Raw genomic sequence first — 20676 nt, 5'->3', positions numbered from 1 at the left:
TTTGTTTTATGTCTACTGACACCTGAACAAAACCCTAGTGTTTCACATGTCCAGCTTTAGACTTGGTATTGCACCACTGTGCAAAAGAAATCGGTGAAATCAAAGTAGTTACACCAATGCAAAACAACACTAGGGCAAAGGAAAACCTACCTTGAGGTATCTTCTGTTGCAAGTCATGTCAGAATACGGAGCTAGAACTGATTTCTAAACAGAAATAATAGTCAGATATCATTTAAATTCTGTGTATTTGGAAAGATGAAGAAAAGGAGAAGGAGAATGATGGAAAGGTTTGACTCTGCTCATTAATTTGTGTCTTTGTGCTGAACCCTCATCTTCTGGGAATGCCCTACAAAATTTGAGTTTCTGGATAAAATTCATTATACTACATATTGGGGCTTTTTCAAATAATATTATCTCTTTCAGCTTTCTCTGTGCATCAGAATCTTTTTATTCTAAGTTCTGTGTAAACAGAACAAAAAGACAAATTAATAAAAGGTGTAAGAGCCAAATCCTCTGGCAAGGTGCCGCATGGCCAGTCTGAATTCTCTAATAGCAGTTTCTGGCCTTGGAGTAGCTTTATCTGGCAGTTATACAAATAGGATCTTCCAGCACTATAGCTGGATTAATTAGACTGAATTATCTGTGGCATAACTGGTAACTAACTTCTGTAATATTTTTATAAGATTGGAGTCTATATTTTCAAAAAGACAGTACAAATTTTATGCTTAGGAAAATGCTTCTGAAATAAAAGCATTGTGAAACCCACAGCAACACATAAAGGTACTATAGGAAATTAAAATCCAAGATAACGACCAGATTGGCATGTAATATATGCAGTCATAATACATGCATGTTTTGTGCTAAAAATCTTTGCACTCTATTGTGTTTAATGAAAGCAAACATTTTATATAGTCGGTCGTAAACTTATGTGTGTAGTTCAAGTACTACATTTTGCTAGAATGACAACTAATATGGTCTGCTAAAGATAAATGTAATGCAGTAAAACTGAAAATGTAATTCTAGTTGCAAGAGCAACAACTAAAATATAAAAAATTGCTAGTGTTTTAGAAATGAAATTGTTGCAACCATTTGGCATTCTGAATAAATGTCACTGTGTCACTTGCACCCAATAAAAATGAAAATTACAAACACAATGCATATGCTACACAGGTATTTAGAAAATGCTATAGACATCAGGGCTGAACAATTAGCAAAAGAAAAGAGGAGCAAATTACAGAAAAAACAGTGTAGTGATAACAGCCTAATTATACTCCCGTGGGAATCCTGTACAGATGTTTAAATCTTTTAAGCCCCTAATGATTTGCCTCAAGGATTAATGCTAAAGTATCTATTGCTGCTAGAGCAAGGTCTATAAGTTTTGCCCAAGGGGTTACAACAAATGCGTATATTAACAGCATTAAAGTTCAAGTGCGTAAACTGTTTTTATTCCTGTATGAAACAGGAATCTATTTTCAATGTATCATTTATGGACAATTTTGAAATGTTAATAAAAATCATTTTAAAAGCATGGGATTCCCATTACATTTTCACAGAAATCGCTAGAAAGCTTTTCCTGAAAGAAGTATCAAGTTTAAGAAAGTCTTTTTTATAAAATTACATGCTGAAAAAAAATCATTCGCACTGATAAAACTGTAATAAGTTAAATAAAAGCATGCAAAAGTTAACTTTGTATTTCTATCCTGAAATACACTGGACTATTTTCATCCTAGTCTCCATCATAAATTGCTCCAAAATTCCTTTGTTTAGTGGGAAGAAGCTGAATAATTCAGAACAAAACTGGGAAAATCAATGTAAGACTGAACTAAGTATCATTCACTTCTAGATATTATTGTAATGGACAAATTCAGACAACAAATTATTTTTTAAAAAATAAGATCTTTTTAAGATGTAATTTTTTTTCTGCCATTTGGTGATTCAAATGCTTCTGATCAGAGTTGATCAACCACTTGTCACTACTATTCTTTGTCAATCATTAATTAAACATCTTTTAAGTTAAAGTAATTCATAGTTACAAACTTGTTTTACAGCCTTGTTCTGATAATTTATCTTCGAAAATAAAGGTTACAGGCCTAGAGGTCTCCTCTGTATTACACTAAAGGTTTCTCAAAGCCAGTTCACATGCCCTTCAAATACCTTTCCACAGAAGAGGAATTTTTTTTAATCAATTGTCATCTTAAAGTATTCAGGCTAGCACAAAGATGATGGACAAAATCAATTTCAACTTTAATGTTTTCTTTGTTGACTCTTTCTGGTTTAGCTGAAGAAAACATTGTTTCAAAAAAAGCGTTACAAATGAATATTTTCAGTCTTCTCTTGCTCTAGCCCATTTCCCACTGTGTCTAGAAGTACAGCAACTAAAGTAAGTTATGGGATGGTTGGAAAAGTCCCACCATTTGATAAATTTGCATTGAACTCTGAAAAACTTTCTGTCATAGTAAGTACAGGGTGGATTCTTCAGTACCATGATCATTTCTCAGTCCTTGTCATCTGAGGACTCCTTTTTAAAAACAGTTGGATTTCCTCTGCCCCAGTACTTTTAAACTGATAACTTAAAGTGAAGAAAAACTTGTTAGTTTATTTGGCTGATGGAATTTGACAGTCATTTTGGACTCATGAGAATGTGTCCATTGCGATTCAAATTTTTGAAAATACAAAAATATTTTCCTGATATTACAATATGCCCTTATTTGCAACTATATGCGATACAGTTGAGACTGTTGTGAATAGCAAGTACCAAGCAATGAGTAATGATGCTTTGATTAGTTTAATTGCTTATGACTCAGTCTAATCAGTCCAGTGTTGTTCCCATTAGTAATATTCACTTGTTTTATGGAAGCTATAAGTAACTGTGTTAAGTTCATGTTTTTCTAGTGCACATTATTTGTTTTGTCCTCTGTTTTCAAAATTTTGTGCCATTTTTCAAAGAATGCACAAAAGCAGTAAGCTTCATGAATCAATTTAGTTGGAAGGAAAGCCATGTTCTCCCAGGAATATCTTGTTCTTGGCTTTCCTAAATGCGTTCCCTCTTTTGATTTCATTTCATGAGAGCTTAATGAGGAGTTGTCATGTTCTTTCCCCAGTGATTCTGCATCCATGCAACAGAGGAAGGAGCCTTACCATCTTATGCTAGGTGACAACCCAAGTCTTGCTTATTCTTTTAAAAAAGGAAAGCAGTGGTAAATTAGTCTTCTGTTTTAAAGACTAGCAGGAAAACAGTTATCAGCTTTCTTCAAGCTAGAGGAAAGAACACAGATGTCTGCCTTAGCAGTAAGTGCCTCGAAGCAGCAGGTCTGGACAAGCTTAAAAGGTATATAACATGAATTCTTGTTTTCTTTTTGAAAGTTTGAGAATTGGGAGAAGGAGGGGGATGAAGGGGGACCCTTTGTACATGGTAGTCAGAAATATTTAATTTGCAGAATCATGAACATGCACTACCAGGTAGAACGTTATTCTGTATTGAGACAGCAAACATCTTGTCAGAAAGATGCTTGTTGGTGTTTTTGCCATTTGTACTGATACCAGTTCACCTATTTCTTTTCTATTTATTCTAGAAACATTGCAAATATTTTAATATTTACACTGATTATTATGAGAAAAAAAAATTGCTGGTACAGTATAGCTGAAATATGTGAAATTATCTCCATCACTGGAACACAGGCAATCATTTTCTGTATGAGGTACACAAAGAGATTTTTTTCTACTTGAAGTATCTGTAAAAGCAAACCTTCTGACATAATCAAGTCTGTCACAGATGTATACTTTTTATCTTCATAACTGAGACCTAAACAATTCTGTCCCTGAGATCCACCTTTTCTCTAGTTTCTACCTTTGTAGCTAAATTCTTTATACGTAGTTTAAAAATTTTTAGTCTTCCTTTATCTGTCAGTCAATATTTGCTATATCTCTGAAGGACATGAGGGTTTTTTCTCTTGACTGTGTAAGATAACAATATTGGCCCAAACTTAGTCATTATAAAACAGAAATAATTAATATTAATCAAGTCCTGTTAGGGTTCAAGTTGATTCTTTATATGGTTTGCTGATGATAATTCTTTTGTGTTATAGGGGGTCTCATGCTTTTACAATGCTAGTTTGGCAGTAAGAGGCAAAGTTGAGATGTTCTATCTTGGATGAGCTGTGAATGAGAACCTATAAAACAATAGAGGTACCTTTGAAGCTTGCTACTCATATGGAAAAGAGACCTGGTTTAATAAAAGGACTACAAAATAACATTTTTTATTTTTCTTGATATAACACCAACATGAAATAGCCAGTAACGTGACATGATGAAATAATCATTAATCAATACTTTTGAGTTATTCTATCAGGAGGTTTAGCTGCTAAAAAAAAAAAAAGTACAATAAAACAAGATACTAGAAGAGTGGTTCAATTTTTGCATAGTGGAAATAAATAACAGGTAGAAAAGTCAACACCCTTAATACTGCATCACAAAGATAGCATGACAGATCATTATCTTGGCATGATAAACTCCAGCGTCAGTAAAGTTTGTGTTTGCAAAATAAGAAGCGTAGTTTTTTGTTGTTGTTGTTGCAGTGCTATCTTTATCCATTCTCCTCACATAAAAGACACCATTTTAATTTCCTTAATCCACAAGGGAATTGTCGGAATAGTATCTAGCATTTTACAATGGATTTTACTGTCTTATTTCCTGTCTACTTTTGTCAGCTTTGCCAAATATTTTCTTACAGAGTTGGAGGGTTTTCCATTCATAAATCTCCCACAATCTGCAGGGTCCAAACTTCTGTCTTTTTTTTTTGCATAAACAAAGGGATGTTAACAAGTCACTGGACAAAGACCAGTGCTTTCAATGATTCAACTAGGATGAAGTTGTTAAGGGTTGATGCTTTTTTATCTTCTTTCCCAGGCAGATATTTACATGCCAGGGTAATCTGACATAGCACAAAATGAGTAATGCAGAAATTCAGAATAGATATCATCAAGGCTATAAATTTACAGATAATTCAAAACATTAAACATAGTGAGGGATTATGTACTCTCTCACAAAGAATGATTTCTAAACTGTGACAGTAAATTCATTAATTAATTCAGTGATTAATATTATTTGAGTAATTAATTATACTTTCTGGAAAATGCTATAAAAATCCATTGAATTGTACTGTGAGAAGATAAATGCCATCATTTTAAATTTAAACTGCATGGAGATCTGCCCCTTTAAGCACAAAGTTCAGCTCAGTCTGAATATATCTTTAGAGTATATAGTAAAAGGCTTGACAAAATGTAAGGCATTGTTTGGTGGTTGGGGTTTTTTTATTTATGTTTAATTTTTCCATATTGTTGTCTTTTACCAGGTGTTTCAGTAGTTCCTCAGATTGTGACAGATAACTGCACTGAAGGGAGCCTCATTTGTCTGTGACTTCTGTCTTTTTGCAGCAAGAGACTTTAGACACAAAATACTACACATATTCTGTTTGCTTAACACTATGCTTGCATAAGATTTTTTTTCTCCTTTTTGGGTGGAACAGGTTAAACGTAATGTTCTGAATACAAGCACAGAACATCAGAGAGGATTATGAACTATATGCAAGTGTGAATTCACCCTAGGATTAGAATACAGCCTTATTTTTGGTACCTATACATAAAAGGGATAAGGAACTAAGGCAAAAGTCTCTTCAAGCAATTGCATAGGTTATACAGTTGTGGATAAAAGCAAATCAACTTTTCAAAATCATGCGGTGATTGTTAGCTGGAATATATGACTTTCTATGCAGGATGCTCTGACGGCAAAGATAATTCTGTACATATGGGAATAACAGAATATTTATCACAATTTCCTCCAGATACTGCTCCTACATTTCAATTTTCCACGGCTGTAAACATTGTCAAAGGTTTAACATGTGAAAGTTCTTCCAGAAGAGATTTCTTATGAATCTGAAGTACTTGATACAATTTCCCTTAGCCCAGGAGAAAAATTAGGACAAAAATCACATGTTGTGTAATAGCATATTCTTTGTTAATCTGAGCAAGTTGTGTAAAAGTTTTATACTTTGTCTTATGAAAATAGCCTGGAAAAAATAGATGATGTTTCAGAAGTGGCAATTTACTATCTGAGCAAGAATCACATCACAGTTAATGAAGTTTGTATATAGTATTTCAAGTGCTCTAAGACAGCAATGAAACTTAAAATGTAATTTATATTAGAATTTTTATCTTTTTTTTGTGGCAGCACCCACTAAGTCAAATTCTAACTATAATGAGGAATTGATACTCCTTTTTGAAAGTACTTCAAAAATTAAATTAGCAGGCCCTTGCAGAATGGTACTTCACTAGGTAAGCTTACTGAAGCTTTGGGAGCACGAAGAGCGTTAGGTAACATTCTGTGCTGATGATGCTTTTCTCCATTTCCAAAATATTGGAATCTGAACAAATTTCATTCTAGAGTAATTTAAACGTCTCTCACTAGTATGCTCCTGGGAAGAAGGTGATCTTGTATGACAAGAAATCTGCGTGGGCACCCTGCAACCCATTACAAAAGCAGTAGGTCAGTTGCACTTACACTGGAAAAAGTGACCCACCTAATGGATGAGGGAAAGGCTGTGGATGTTGTCTACCTGGGCTTCAGCAAGGCCTTTGACACTGTCTCTCATGGCATACTCCTTGAGAAGCTGGCGTCTCATGGCTTAGACAAGTGTACTTTTTGCTGGGTAAAAAAGTGGCTGGATAGCCAAGCCCAGAGGGTTGTGGTGAATGGGGTGAAATCCAGTTGGCGGTGGGTCACAAGTGGTGTTCCTCAGGGCTCATTATTGGGCCCCGTTCTGTTTAATATCTTTATTAATGATCTGGATGAGGGGATTGAGTGCACCCTCAGCAAGTTTGCAGATGACACCAAGTTGGGAGGGAGGGTCGATCGGTTTCAGGGTAGGGAGGCTCTACAGAGGGATCTGGACAGGCTGGATCAATGGGCTGAGGCCAACTGTATGATGTTCAACAAGGCCAAGTGCCAGATCCTGCACTTGGGTCACAACAACCCCATGCAGCGCTACAGGCTTGGGGAAGAGTGGCTGGAAAGCTGCCCAGCAGAGAAAGACCTGGGGGTGCTGGTCGACAGCCGGCTGAATTCAATGAGCCAGCAGTGTGCCCAGGTGGCCAAGAAGGCCAATGGCATCCTGGCCTGTATCAGAAATAGTGTGGCCAGCAGGAGCAGGGAGGTGATCGTTCCCCTGTACTGGGCACTGGTGAGGCCACACCTCGAGTCCTGTGTTCAGGTTTGGGGCCCTCACTACAGGGAAGTCACTGAGGTGCTGGAGCGTGTCCAGAGAAGGGCAACCAAGCTGGTGAGGGGCCTGGAGCACAAGTCTTATGAGGAGTAGCTGAGGGGGCTGGGAACTGTTGTTTAGCCTGGAGAAAAGGAGGCTGAGGGGAGACCTTATCGCTCTCTACAACTACCTGAAGGGGGGTTGTAGAGAGGTGGGTGCTGGTCTCTTCTGTCAGGTGGCTGGAGGTAGGACGAGAGGAAATGGCCTCAAGTTGTGGCCAGGGAAGTTTAGGTTGGATATTAGGAGAAATTTCTTTACTGAGAGGATTGTCAGGCATTGGAACAGGCTGCCCAGGGAAGTGGTTGAGTCACCATTCCTGGAGGTATTCAAAAAGCACGTAGACAAGGCACTTCAGGACATGGTTTAGTGGCCATGGATGATGGTCGGACTTGATCTTAATGGTCTTTTCCAACCTAAATAATTCTATGATTCTATAAGTGGTGGTGGCAGAATTTGTCCCTCAGGTGCACTGGAGGGGCTGATGAGGCATCATACATCTGCAAATGTGGGTAATTGGAGCTGCTGTAGTACAGAAAACTGAGGAACAGAGGACAGGTAGGGTCCTCTAGCTGCCCTGGCTGTCCCTCATCAGCATCCCCCTACCTTTTCCCTCAGCACTACTTGTATGAAGTCCCTGTATTCTGTGAAATTACTTCCTATAAAGCATGGGCTTAGCAGAAGAGCATCTGTGTATCTAAACTTCAGACTGATAGATTCTGAACAATATCTCCAAATTTTTTGGACCGGGCTGACAACTCTCCCAAAGGATTCAAAATGGCACCTTTGTGGCATCTTGCTCATTCTTCAGCAAAACTGCATCACAGATTTGATGTTACTTTCCTTGTTCTTTGATCCTTGATCAGTGTCATCTAGTAATTGCTTTGAAATTAGGATACATTTAAAAATATATAATTCTGACTTTGTATAAAAGGACTTATCTATCTGGGTCTAAAATTTCATCACAAATTAATATAATCCATATCTGCATAGCTAATCTAGTATATTGCTATAATAATTTCTAGTGCAAAGTGAAACAATCCTTTTAAATAGTGACCTTAGGTCATTTGTCTTGTATGATTAGCATTTTCACCTTACTACTAGAATGCGTGGGGAGGAATTAACTGGTTGCTTTATACCAAGGCAAATTTTAATTAGCTGATGATATAAATGTTTTTGCCTAGTTAAGTACTTAATATACTATTGTAATTGCATGTCCAATGAACTAATATGTATTTATCGCTTGATATTCACATTCAAATGAGTATTTATAAAAGCATAATCTCAAAGATCTTTAAACATTAAGAGCACATCTTAAAGTAAGCATATTCTTTCTCTTTCTGTTTAGTCATCCATGACTCTTTTGAAGATCATGTTTCTGGAGTCGGGGTCAGGTGCCCCCTGGGCTATTTCCCATGTGGCAATATCACAAAGTGTTTGCCCCAACAACTTCACTGTAATGGTGAGGATGACTGCGGGAATCGGGCCGACGAAGACAACTGTGGTACGTGGTTGAGAGTTTTCTTTGTGTCTAGCACCTGCAGTCACTGAAGCCCATGCAGTGCTCACACTAAATAAAGAGCTGCAGAGTGTTAGGAATAGGAAAGTTAAATGTTTTGCAGAGGATACAGCAGGTGTTTGGTTTAGCTAATAAAGCCACCCAACAAGCCATTTGCTAGGAAAGAAGGATGGACCACATTTTTGTTTGTGTATGGTATCAGTTTATCCAATTTTATCCCTGCTTTGAACTTGTTTGTATATGTCATTTTGATGTGTACAAACGGATGGACGCGATCTAGCAAAGATCTGTGCTGAGGAGAGGTAGATGTATGCACTAACAGAGCTTATGTAATGCTTAATGTGACTTTTAAAACTGGCTGGGAAACATAATTTAGAAGAATTTTCCGGGTTTTTCAGAAATCATTTATGTCCTAATTTGGGAGAAAAAACGTGACTGTGTGAGTGTGCTGTGCAAGCTGCACTGCTACCAGGCTTTGGGGTTTGGAAACGTCAGTATCTCCGGGAATACATGTAGTCGGGTCACTGCTGCCTGCTATTGTGATCCTTGTCACTCCTGACCCTGCTGGATGGTAGCTGTGAACTTGAGTTGGTTTTTAGGCTTTACCCCTGCTGCAAACTGAGTAGGGCCAGAGCATGGGCTTTGCACTGGCACTTACCTGTCCACGCTGCTTATTTGTGAGCATGTCCCCAGCACAGCTTTATTCTGTGCTGAGCAGTATCTCTCATGCAGTGCCTGGACACAGCTCAGAGGATGGCACAGACCTGAGATAGTCTGGCAAAGGCCTCCCTGTATTTAGTGAGAAGAGAACTTAGGCATTTGGTTGTGAGCTATGACCACAGGGAGAGAAAATTGGCCCTAGCACATTTTATTTACTGGTATTGTCAGCTTACTAACAGCCTGGATAGTTTCAGAGTTACTCTCCAGAGCTGCTGATCTGTGGCAGATGGGGAAACTAGACTTCCTATTTCTTGGTAGCTTGCCTGTAGCCATGGAGGGCAGCCAGATGCTTGCTGCCCTGACTCACATGATGCTTCCAGCTCCCCAGAGCCAAGCAGGTGAACTGTTTGCCTGTCCCAGCCAGACATGCTGCCATTCAGAGTTCTATGTTGGGGGTGGTGGTGGTGGAAATTAAAATATTAAGTGAAAATTCCAACTTCCAAGCTATGTATACCGAAAGAAATTTTCTAAAAGAAATTTCAAACAAAATATGGTATTTTTCACAAGCCTTCTCAGCAAAGTCAGTGAGGTTTTGAAAATAGTTGTTCTTGTATATCTGTGAAGCTGATTTTTGTACCAATGGGTAGTATTTTATTCTTATACCTATCAAATTTCAGGGTCTTACTCCATATGAAAGTCACTTTTAATTCTAGTCCCATCTAAAGGACCTGCAGCTTTTTCTAGTTTTATGTAATTTGCTGATGCAATAAACATACTTTCCATTGCAATGTAATCAAAATCCTGAACAAAATTGGCTCCTGTTCTCTTCTTCTGTAATTATCCTGCCCTGCAGTGGCAGAGATTGCTGATGGTGATGCCCTCTTATGTTTAAGAAGTCCAAGCACTGTAAACAGTTGGTTTATCTGTGTTTCATTTCTGTATAGTGCCAGAAAGTCTATCTTACAAGGACTTGCTAAAAGTGTACCACTTGATCAAATGGCAATTAGGATATACACAGTTTCGTAATGGGATTTACAAGACAGTATAGTTTGCAAGACAATTCAACTGCGATGTAAAATCCTCTTCTGGGTATAGTAATTCAAGAATGAGTTAGCGTTAATTTCTGAAAGCCTAAATTACAAAAGATGAAGAGTCATTGTATAGACTTACTGGGAAAATTGTGCTATTAGTGTCTTTCTCATATCTTGCCCTCATGTTCTCATTTAGAAATGCATGCCTTGTATAATGCATTAAGTTCATACTCATCAGTAATGTTCTCAAAAAGTGGCATTGCAGTCCAACTTTGTTGTTCAAGTAAAGAAAGAGTCAATTCCTTGCCTGAGAATATGGAGTATCCTGATGAGATTTTCTGCAATGCCCCTACACTGTAGTAAGTGTGGAGATCTTTGTGGGATAGCTCTGTTTTGTGACCATTCATCTCGCTTAAAATCCAAGAAAGGAAGCCTCATTGATTAGCTCCCAAGATGAAGAAACTATCCAGCTTTTTTTTTTTTCTGCAGTTTCCCAGGATCACTTCAGTATGCCTGCCTTATGCAAGCAATTATATCTGGTTCCTTCTACCCATTTTTTTTTTAAATTTACAACTAGTTTTCAGTTGAAGTCATTGCTCCTGGTTACAGAAAAGAAATAAAAATGAAATTATTCCAGTGTAGTAATTGTTTCATGCAGTACCATTGGAAATTTTAATCTGGTCCACAAGGTACTCTAATTAAGTAGCTTCTGCAACTTCTAAATTCTTGCACACTTTCATCTTGCATAAATTTAAATAAGAGCTTTGAGATGGCTAGTCTACAACTTTCAACCCAACAAGTGTGGGGAGAGAAAAAAATCATGGCAGACCCTCAAAGGAATTCAGAAATACTTTTTTTTTTTTTTTAATGCATATATCTCAAACAAAGCTAGGTAAAGCAGCTGCTTTACTAATGATTTCTTCAGTAATGATAAAACACTATCTTAAGCCTACAGAAAATGTTATAGTGAAGACTTGCGTATATCTTATGTACAAACCAGTATTACAACATAAGGAAACACGAAGCAAAAATCTGTCATGGACAATAGTTCTTTCTGTGGTGGAAAGGACAATACTGATGAAGAAGAAAAGGAAAAAACTCTTCTTTTGACAACCATAATACTACTATTTGAAAAAAAAAAAAAAAAAAAAAACCAAACCAAAAAAAAACACCACAAAAAAAAACCCCCAACAACAAAAAACCCAGGTACTCTAAACATAAGAAAATCCAAAGTGTAGCTGTTCAATACAAGCCCGTAAGTGTGGTGAATATTAACAGCAACTGCAATTACTGAAATAGCACTTTTAAGAAACATCAGTGAAGGAAACAAGCAGAGAAGCAACTAGCATAAAAAGCACCCATAGATCTTCGAAGAGAGTTACTTTGTAAAAGTCCTTTTAAATGCCCTTGAAACAGAAAGTAAAAGGCTTCTGTGCAAAAGAGGCCAACATGACAGGAGCCTCTGAAAATACTGAAACTAGTCACTCCAACTATCTTGTAGCAATTCTGTCCATTTCCTCTTTTAATGAGGAAAGTTCTCTTGTTCCCCACTTCATTCCCATAGAAATATTTACTGTTGTAATCTTTGAGATGATTTGCAATATTAGTCGTGTTTCATGCACGCCCAGTAACAGCAAAACATGATTGCAAATATTTCAAACTAAACTGAATCCTCACTGAAAGATGTGTTTTCAGATGTGCTGTAATTGCCGTTCACACCCAACCCAGGCACGTAAAGATTGGCTTCATGGTGCCTTCTTCAAATCTGCTTCCTCTTTCACTTCTACCATGCTCTCCATGTCCAAACAGTAAACATAAAACTAAGGTCCAGAGAAGTGAAATGTCCTGAAATTAGCATCATAGGCAGAGTTGGGAACAGATTCTAGGTCTCAAGACTGCTGTGTTACTGCTTAACCTCAGGGTGTGGACATCCTGCTGGTCAGCTCAACTTCAGCAGTTCTTCCACTTCTGGAAAGGGGTGAACTGTAGCTGATATGTTACAGTGGAGTGAACCCACTCCTCTTTGGAAGCTCACATGCCTTTGTCACCTAGTTGCGTTTCCAAAACCAATAAAATACTGTGTGTGATATCCTGATGAGAAGAACTTGAGGCAATGTAGTAAACTGCAATAAGAGGAGGAGGCTAGCAATTTATCATGCCCAAAGTGATGGGAGACTCTTTTGAACTATCACTAGATAACCTTAAATGTGCATGGAAAATGCAATCTTACTTTTTTAACTTGAAAACATAGTCCATTAAATAGAAGTGAGTGTTTTATGCAAATTTGTCATCAATATGATATTTTTCAATAAAAATGGTTTATTTAAAGTTTCATAATTTCTCATAAAAGCTTATAGTCTTGAGGACTTTCCTTTTCTAGGCTTGAGTATGGCAGTAAATTTTTCTCTGCTGTTCTGCCCCGTGCTCATCTTTCTGAAGCACCAAGTTCTTAAAAAGACCCAGTATGTTGTTAAACAGTTTAGCCTCTATCACATTTCACTTGGAATTATTTTTGTATCTGTTAGCAAAACTCAAAATGTGTGGAAAAAAAAAATATAGTAATTCCAGCATCCTTCTGTGCCCAAGCTTGATTAAAGCTCAAGTTCACAAAGCAAGGCACACTTGAGTCTTTTATCCTGCTGAGACTATGTTTGATTTCAAATGTAATGGCTTCAGCCTAATTTTCCAGGGAAGAGCTTTTCCTGTTTATTTACAGCTGTAAGATTTGATTCTGCAGCTACCTGATGTTTACAGATGGGAGGTTAGAACATTTGTTTACTTCATTGCTTTTTTTAAATGAGAGCAGGAAGGATAAATACTAGGCATAATCACAAACTCTGCTCACCTAATGCTATGGCAGTGTTGACGTGGGAATTGTTCCTAAAACAAGTAAAGAGTATTCCTCATATCAAAGACATTACTGCTGCAATGTTACTGTTAATGTATTCTAAACAATCTCTAGGCAAAGCCCTTTGAAGCCCAATGGCACAGTAAAAGTGCCAAGTACATATTCCCAAGTACATATTCAGGGAAAGAAGCCTGTGGAATCTCAGCTTTGATAGTGATGATTAATGATAAACCAAACAAAATTAAAACTACCAATAGGAGGTAAACCTAAGAGTTGATTAATGCAAAACAAAAATAACAGAACAGTATTTTGAATGTAGATTTACACTGAGTCCACATATGTTTTAACGTGCATGTTTGTTCAGATGAACAAATTTTTTTTCAAAATACCAACTCTGAGTAGCTTTAGAGGAAAAAAAATCCTTAATCTGTTCCCTAATTAAGTATTTAAATTTTAAAACTTACACATAAGCACTTTATCTTTTCTTTTTTTAAAGCTCTCTGATATGCCATCTACTTAGAGGGCTGAATGAGCAAACTTTTGTCCTAGATAAGGGTCAGCTTTCTCTGAATAAAATTTTCCTACTATTACACACAATGATAAAAGTGTAATGTTATTAGTCTAACAACTTTTGTGTAATTATCTCTTCTAGATACATCACTAGGTCAGTTATAATTTTGTAGTCATTTCATGCTAATTACAAAGTTCTGCAAAAATGCTCAATACAGTTAAATTTTAAATCACTGAAAGACTGAATACTTGCTTTTCCTGTGTGATCTTCTAAGATCTTTTTTGCAATTGACCCTAATATTCCAGCCATTCTGCTGGATAGTCAGCATGATTTGTTCATCATAACTGTAAATTAGCTGTGATGCTAATATGATGCCAGTTCTTGGGGAGAAGCCTCCCAGTAAATTGCAGTGTAACTTACCTCAAGTTTCTTGTTCCAAAACTACCCATCAGCTTTTGAAATTAGTTTGGTACAGTCGTAAATAGAGAAATACAGAAATATAAACGGTCTTAAAAGGTACTGAGCTTTTCTCCTTTCAGGGGAAACTCTGGACATCCTACCTGGCCAATTGAAAGCATACTTTATGATACGTCTTGAAGTCTAAGATTAAAGCCTGCTGCTTTGTCTCTAATATATTTAGCACTTTGTGTCAGCATCCTGTAGTTACAGGTTCTGAAAATCCCTTGGCTGTAAAATACAGGTGCACTCATTTCTTTATAAATAGTTCTTTCACATTTAAAAGTTTTTCCTAATTTCCGCTAGGGTTTGATAGTACCCAAACATGCAATCAAAATCTATGTAGTTATTGGATTTATGATGTTCTGTTCTAGTTTAAAATGCAAACAATAACACTGATGTACCATCTTCAGTCAGAGCACCTGGGCTTTTGACCACAACAGGTCTTATGAAGCAAAGCTGAGCCTGGTGAGAGCTGACCTGGACCGACTCCCCTAAAATCAATGGAAAGGCTCCCACTGTCTTCAGTGAGCAAAGAGTCATAACTTACCTAAATTAGGAAACTAATGAAAAGCTCAGATGTTTCAAAAAAACAGTGTTTGTGACTTGTGTGATAGCCTTCCTAAATAGTACTTGATAACACTGTTTGGAATCACTGTGCTAGCAGTGATTTTTTTATTCTTTTTTTCTCTAGGTGAGATGAAGAAATCTAGGTTGTGATCTCCTGCAAACTGTCACAGAAACAGCAGATATAAAATACAGTATCTTCCCATGCAGTCTGTGATACCTAACTCTCATAAATACATGCCTTAATTCTTCTTTTCTTAAACTTAATTGGCAATTGAGTAGATATGGTTTATGCTTTGTTTAAAATTAGGGTTACTGTTGTTTCACACTACTGAATAGCTCTTATGCTCCATCTCAGAACTGGATGTTGGTATAGGTTCTTCATTTATTACTAGTAAAACTCTAGAGAAAATGATTATGTGCAAATAACACAGGCATAAGTCATATTTAGAATAAAAAGTATTTTATCATAAGAATTCTTAAAAATGCAAACACCAGAATTCTTATTAATTTCAAAATGAAAATCACATGCTTGGGCCTAATCCCTTGCACCTCTGTAGATCAGATTGTTTCACCATGAATGGGGCATTAAAAAACCAGCGACTACTGTTACATATTTGACTACCACTCTACTTACTAGCAATAATAAAAGGGGAATGGAAGGAACACCATGCTAGCGTGTTTAATTTTATCTTTTTTTCACAAGCAGGGTCCTTAATTATGTAGAGTAGTTAATGGAACAAAGTAGCCTGAGCTATTTTGAGAGCACAAGTTTCCTCAGTGTTTAGAAATTTGGCTTCTGGACAACTTTGCTGATAGTTCTGCAAAACTGGTTTTTTGGCAGTTTTGCAATGGTTGAAGTGTGTCTGCATTTGTTTTTTAATCACAGTGTCATAGCCACATTTTTCCAGTCCAGTGAAGCAAGAACAGGCGTGCAGATTTAATTTAAGATGTTTCTGACTCTCTGGAGGAGTTCTTCATTGGCTAAATGTATTTACCATTGTGTTTCTCCCAGGCCTAAGAGGTCTCTGAACAAAAGGCAGCATTCAGCTCCCCAGTTGTGAAGTTCACTTATAGATGTTCGTTCAGCTCTGTCTAGCTCATAGGCTGGAAATCACAGACAAAGGTTTCCAAAAGAACTGGAGCAGGGAGCGGCTGTTTGAAGTCTTGCACCTATTTACCTTTAAAAGCACAGGCTTCATTTGTTACTGTGTGCCATGCAGTCATTGGGTGACCCTCTTGCCTTATTTAATAAGTTATAGCATACTACCTCTTTTTTAAAAGAGCCTATAAAATTCAACAGGATGAAAATAATAACAATCTATATAGATGTCGTGCTGTTTTCATATGTGTTTCTCTGAAGGTCTATAAACTTACAGAGAATTATTACAGTTCTGTAGATTCATTAAATCATCTTTTAGATTTCCATAGCAGAAATCTAAATTTCTATGGGAGGTTTCAAAGCATCTATACAAAAGATGTATGATTTAATATTACAAGATTGCTTATAAGGGGTGAGAAATTTCAGGGGGTCTGAGTTTCCCATTTTTGCCTCAGCACATTGCAGGAGAGCTTGATGACTTTATATTTCAAATTAATACTAATAATGAATAATGTTATAGTCAGTCTCATCTTTTCCTGGCATGGCATTTTTTTCCATCATACTTAAAATGGAAGATTTAAATGTATGAGACACCATTCAGTTTTGAGCCCTAGATAGTAAATTCTGTTTATGAAGCAAAAAGAAAACACTTGGAAGTCAGCAGCATGCTTAAAATGTAGCAAATACTTGGCAAAAGATCAGATTTTCAAGCTTCACATGGAAGTTTTTCGTATATGGCCGAATTTTATTCTCACTGTCATTGCCGTTCATCCACAGTATATGGCACTGAAATAATCAGGTTTACACTGATATGCAAATATCAGCAAATGGAATAGCTTTGATGAAGTGCTAGAGGCTTTTAATCAATTTTGGTTTTGAGATCTTTAAATATTGTTGATAACTAAGAGTAACTTCTACATTTCACTGGACTTATGTCTCTTTTGGTCTCCACTGTAGTGGTTTACTGCTAAGGGAACTTTCAAGTACCACAAGGTTTTATAGATGTATTCATTCTATTAGCTTATTTTAATTTATTCTGTCACATTTATTTAAAAAATTGTAAATACTTTGAGCAAAAAGAATAGGAATTCGGATTAATCTATATAGATTAAAAGTATTGTTATCTAAACTAGAAAACTCCCCTATGCAAGTGTTTCACAGGAATAAAGGTACAATATTGAGAAGATATTTATCTTTTGGAAATTTGAGCCTGCCTATTTTCTTAAAAGTTACACTGGATTAATTAAGTTGTTTTAAAATCAAGAAGAAACTTGTGTAAGCATGTAATCGAGTTCGTCCAGAGAAGTATAAAACTTATTTGAATTGATTTAATTCCTGTTTGGTTTTCTGTGATTGTATTGTCACATATAAGTAGGCAAGCTATCTTTCAGTTAATCAGCAGGTAGAGGACACAGTCAATGTGCAGTGACACACAGTTTGGTGTGGGGTAGATTGCCTTTGCCTTGACTGGTAGATGTCCAGTTTTAGGTTCTTCATTTTTTTCCACTTTGTATCTAAACTGGGGCTGTGAAATTCACTCCCAGAGTTGAATGCTGCAAGCACTGCAACACTGTTTTGTAAATTCTCAGTGTGGTTTTGGTCTTACTGTAAGTCTAATGACTATATCAGTATGCCCCAATACTGTGGAAAAGGACAATTATATTCCTTCATCTGTAAACATTTTAAAAGGAATTGCTTCTTGTCTGGAGGACTCAGGTTTTCCTTGTTGTACTAAAAGATATTTTTGTGAAAAGCCTGAAATAATTTCTTACAGCAAGAGAAAGTATATTTGAACAACTGGCAGAAAGAAATATGTCCATGGGTTATGCTCACCAACAGCAAAGGCAAAATGAAAGGGTGACACAGTGTCTCTTTAGAGTGCTTATGCATGTAACTGATAGCATTTCGCTGCATAATAACCCATGAAGACATGGCCGAGAGAAGGGGAAAGTCATATAGATAACATCCTGTTCATAAGCTTTATACTAAATAAGAGATGTGTCTTTAATTGAGCAAAGCTGATATTTTCTTGGATCTGACACTGAAAGGATTATTCAAATCTGTAGTTTGTCAGGATTAACATACTCTTTCTCATTCCTTTCCCATCAGAAATGGTAATTGACAACTTTTAGCAAGGAACAGTGTATTAATCTGCAGTCAGATAAGTCCAGTTTACAATTACTTATTTCATTTATCCCATGTAGGAAAAGATTTGCTGATGCCTTGTTTTCTCAGATCTCGTTTTTTACAGAAGTGCAGCCAACATAATCTGTTTTAGAACTGGCTCAGGAAAAAGCAGTTTCTCATCTGAGCTGTGCTCCCCCAAATGATAGATTTGGGATTTCAAGACCAGTACTATTACCAGTCATTTCTTAAAGTGTTTGTAGAACCTCGTCTCAACAGAAGTAAACAGGTCACAAACCTATCACATAAACTCTAAACGATCACAAAGTGATTTACAGTTCTGGCATTGAGTGTTTCACCGAACTCCTGTTCTAAATATAGTTATTTGCACAATACATTCTTCTGGGGTTTGGCAAAACAGTTTGTATAAAATAAAGACTGTCCCAGGCTTGGGCACAAAGCTTGGCCCAAAGCAAACATTTCTGAAGGTCAGAAAACTTTGAATAAGTTGTTTTGTTATATTCAGATATGCCCCTGTATTTCTAAGTAGAAGGCAGGAAAATCAATGCCATAAGAAAAGCATTTCATTTCCAGACAACTGGAATGCTTCCAGTAGAAAATAATCCATCTTCTCTCTTCTCTCTGCTTTTTCCCCCCCTTCTCTTTTATGGCCACCCAAAAATACACAGCTGCCTCTCAACTTCCTTGAAAACACTGGTGAACTTCCCCTTTGTAGTGAACTGCTCCCTCGTTCCCATTAGTGTAGGAGGTGCTGCTCATCCTTTTATTTCTGCAGATGCGAATTGCAGTAATGGTCACCTCTTGTACATGCTTTGTCACATTGCAAAGCATTCTAAAAATACTAAAAGGCAGAATAAAATCTCATCTATCCACTCTTCAGTGTCAGAAACAGGGAAGTGCAGAAAAATTTTACTTTATATGTTCATTGCCTTACAGGAGGATTAGAATTTATGGCTGTTAAGTATATATTCAGAATCTGCAGATAAGTGGTTAGTTGTCCAAAGCTTTCTATGAATACAATTATGAATTAGAAAGCCCCAAAATATTTTGAGACTTTATTCCTGACTGCAAAATATTTATATGGTATGATTATACTCCAAGAATAATCTATTTTTTAATACATCTTTACAAATTTCTGTTTAGAAATCCTCAATGAAATATTCCTTTAGTCTTAAAGCTCACCTCCTCTGCATATGCTGTATTCCCACTAGTTTATTCAGGTCCCAATTGCTGGGTCATCTTGCAAATGAAAGTCAATGGATGTGCTCCAGTTAGAATATTCTGAAATAGTGATGGGGAAACCTCATTACAGTCCTAACTACAGGGCAGTAGGTTTATGAGGCACTCACCATGTGGTAAAAGATCTGTTCGCATCGCTTCATCAATAACAGATTCCATGTTGCAACTAGTCGTAAAACTGAACTTCTGCTGAGTATTTAAAACAGGCAGGAGCAGTATTTCTGCAGGTTTGCCAACACCTTTCATTTGTTCAAAATGCATTAGGTTGCTTCTGAATATCAGCTTAATGATCTAAACTGGCAAACTGCTAATGGATCAGAGCATACCAGGTACTCTTGAGGAATTTAATAAAGTGTGCTCAAATGCCTTCTCTGGGTGGGAAGCTGGCATTCTTGCAGGGCATAAATTAATTCACATTATTTTTTGAGTGAAGAAGGTGCTTTTCAAGTCTGATTTTTCTCTTAATGGAGCAATTCCTGAAGACAGACTTTATGGGTTGCTTTGAATCTTTCAGGTTTCCAATTTATGCATAACAAACAGCAACTAGATAAAAGATAGTTTGTGTGAAGTTACTTAATCTTTCATAATATCTGTTAATCAGCATGTATATATCTTTTCAGTTTAGGCAGTGAAGAGGCAGGCATCTCTCAGAACAGCTCCATCTGCTGACACTCCGTAGGCAGGCTTCAGGAGATGCTTTCAAGGTAGTTTCCCTACCTAGCTAAGAAAACAACTGAATTCTTTGTAATGTGACATGAAAAATGAGACATTTCAGAATGGGAAAAGTTGCAAAGACGTGAATATATTTTATTTCTCCCTGCCTATTTTGAAACCAACAAATATAGTAGTAATGCTTACTTGAACATAAAGATTTATAGAGAAATGTCCTTGAGGAAATGTATTTATAACTAAACAATTACCATATGAAATTGCAGGGAAAAAACTGTTGCTAGCATATCATAAAAGTGAAACTAAGACTGTAATGACTAGGAAAGCAGAGCCATGCTGAGTGTTCTCATATAAATGTTGTTTGAAAGTAAGTATCCTTACAAAGTGATGCTTTCAGTTATCACTGATGCTTTGACTTACCAGCTAGCAAGTGCCATCTTAAGAAGCATTTCTGCTACTGGTGCATATTTGTTAATTGAGATGCTTTAAACTACAAGGGTGTGGGTATTGTCAAAGCTAAAGAGAGGTCAGGCTCAAATTAATAAAACTAAAATTGGATCACAGCTTTTAAAGGCAAGGGGGTTTGTTTTGGGTTTTTTCTTTTTTTTTTTTTTTTT

The 20676-nt window shown here is 36.7% G+C and overlaps 1 protein-coding gene across 1 annotated transcript in view; it reads left to right on the top strand.

Moving 5' to 3' along the window:
- The window catches only part of RXFP1 (relaxin family peptide receptor 1), a 51171-nt gene that overhangs the window by 10827 nt on the left and 19668 nt on the right, over positions 1-20676 (top strand). Inside the window, exon 2 of the mRNA XM_049834112.1 lies at positions 8661-8816. Within this exon, the coding sequence (XP_049690069.1) occupies positions 8661-8816 (156 nt within the window). The remainder of the gene's footprint in view (positions 1-8660; positions 8817-20676) is intronic.

The sequence above is a fragment of the Accipiter gentilis genome, chromosome 3 (genome assembly GCF_929443795.1).
Source record: "Accipiter gentilis chromosome 3, bAccGen1.1, whole genome shotgun sequence".
NCBI lineage: Eukaryota > Metazoa > Chordata > Aves > Accipitriformes > Accipitridae > Astur > Astur gentilis.
Note: the sequence above shows the minus strand (reverse complement) of the source record. Positions and strands in the feature narration are given on the sequence as shown.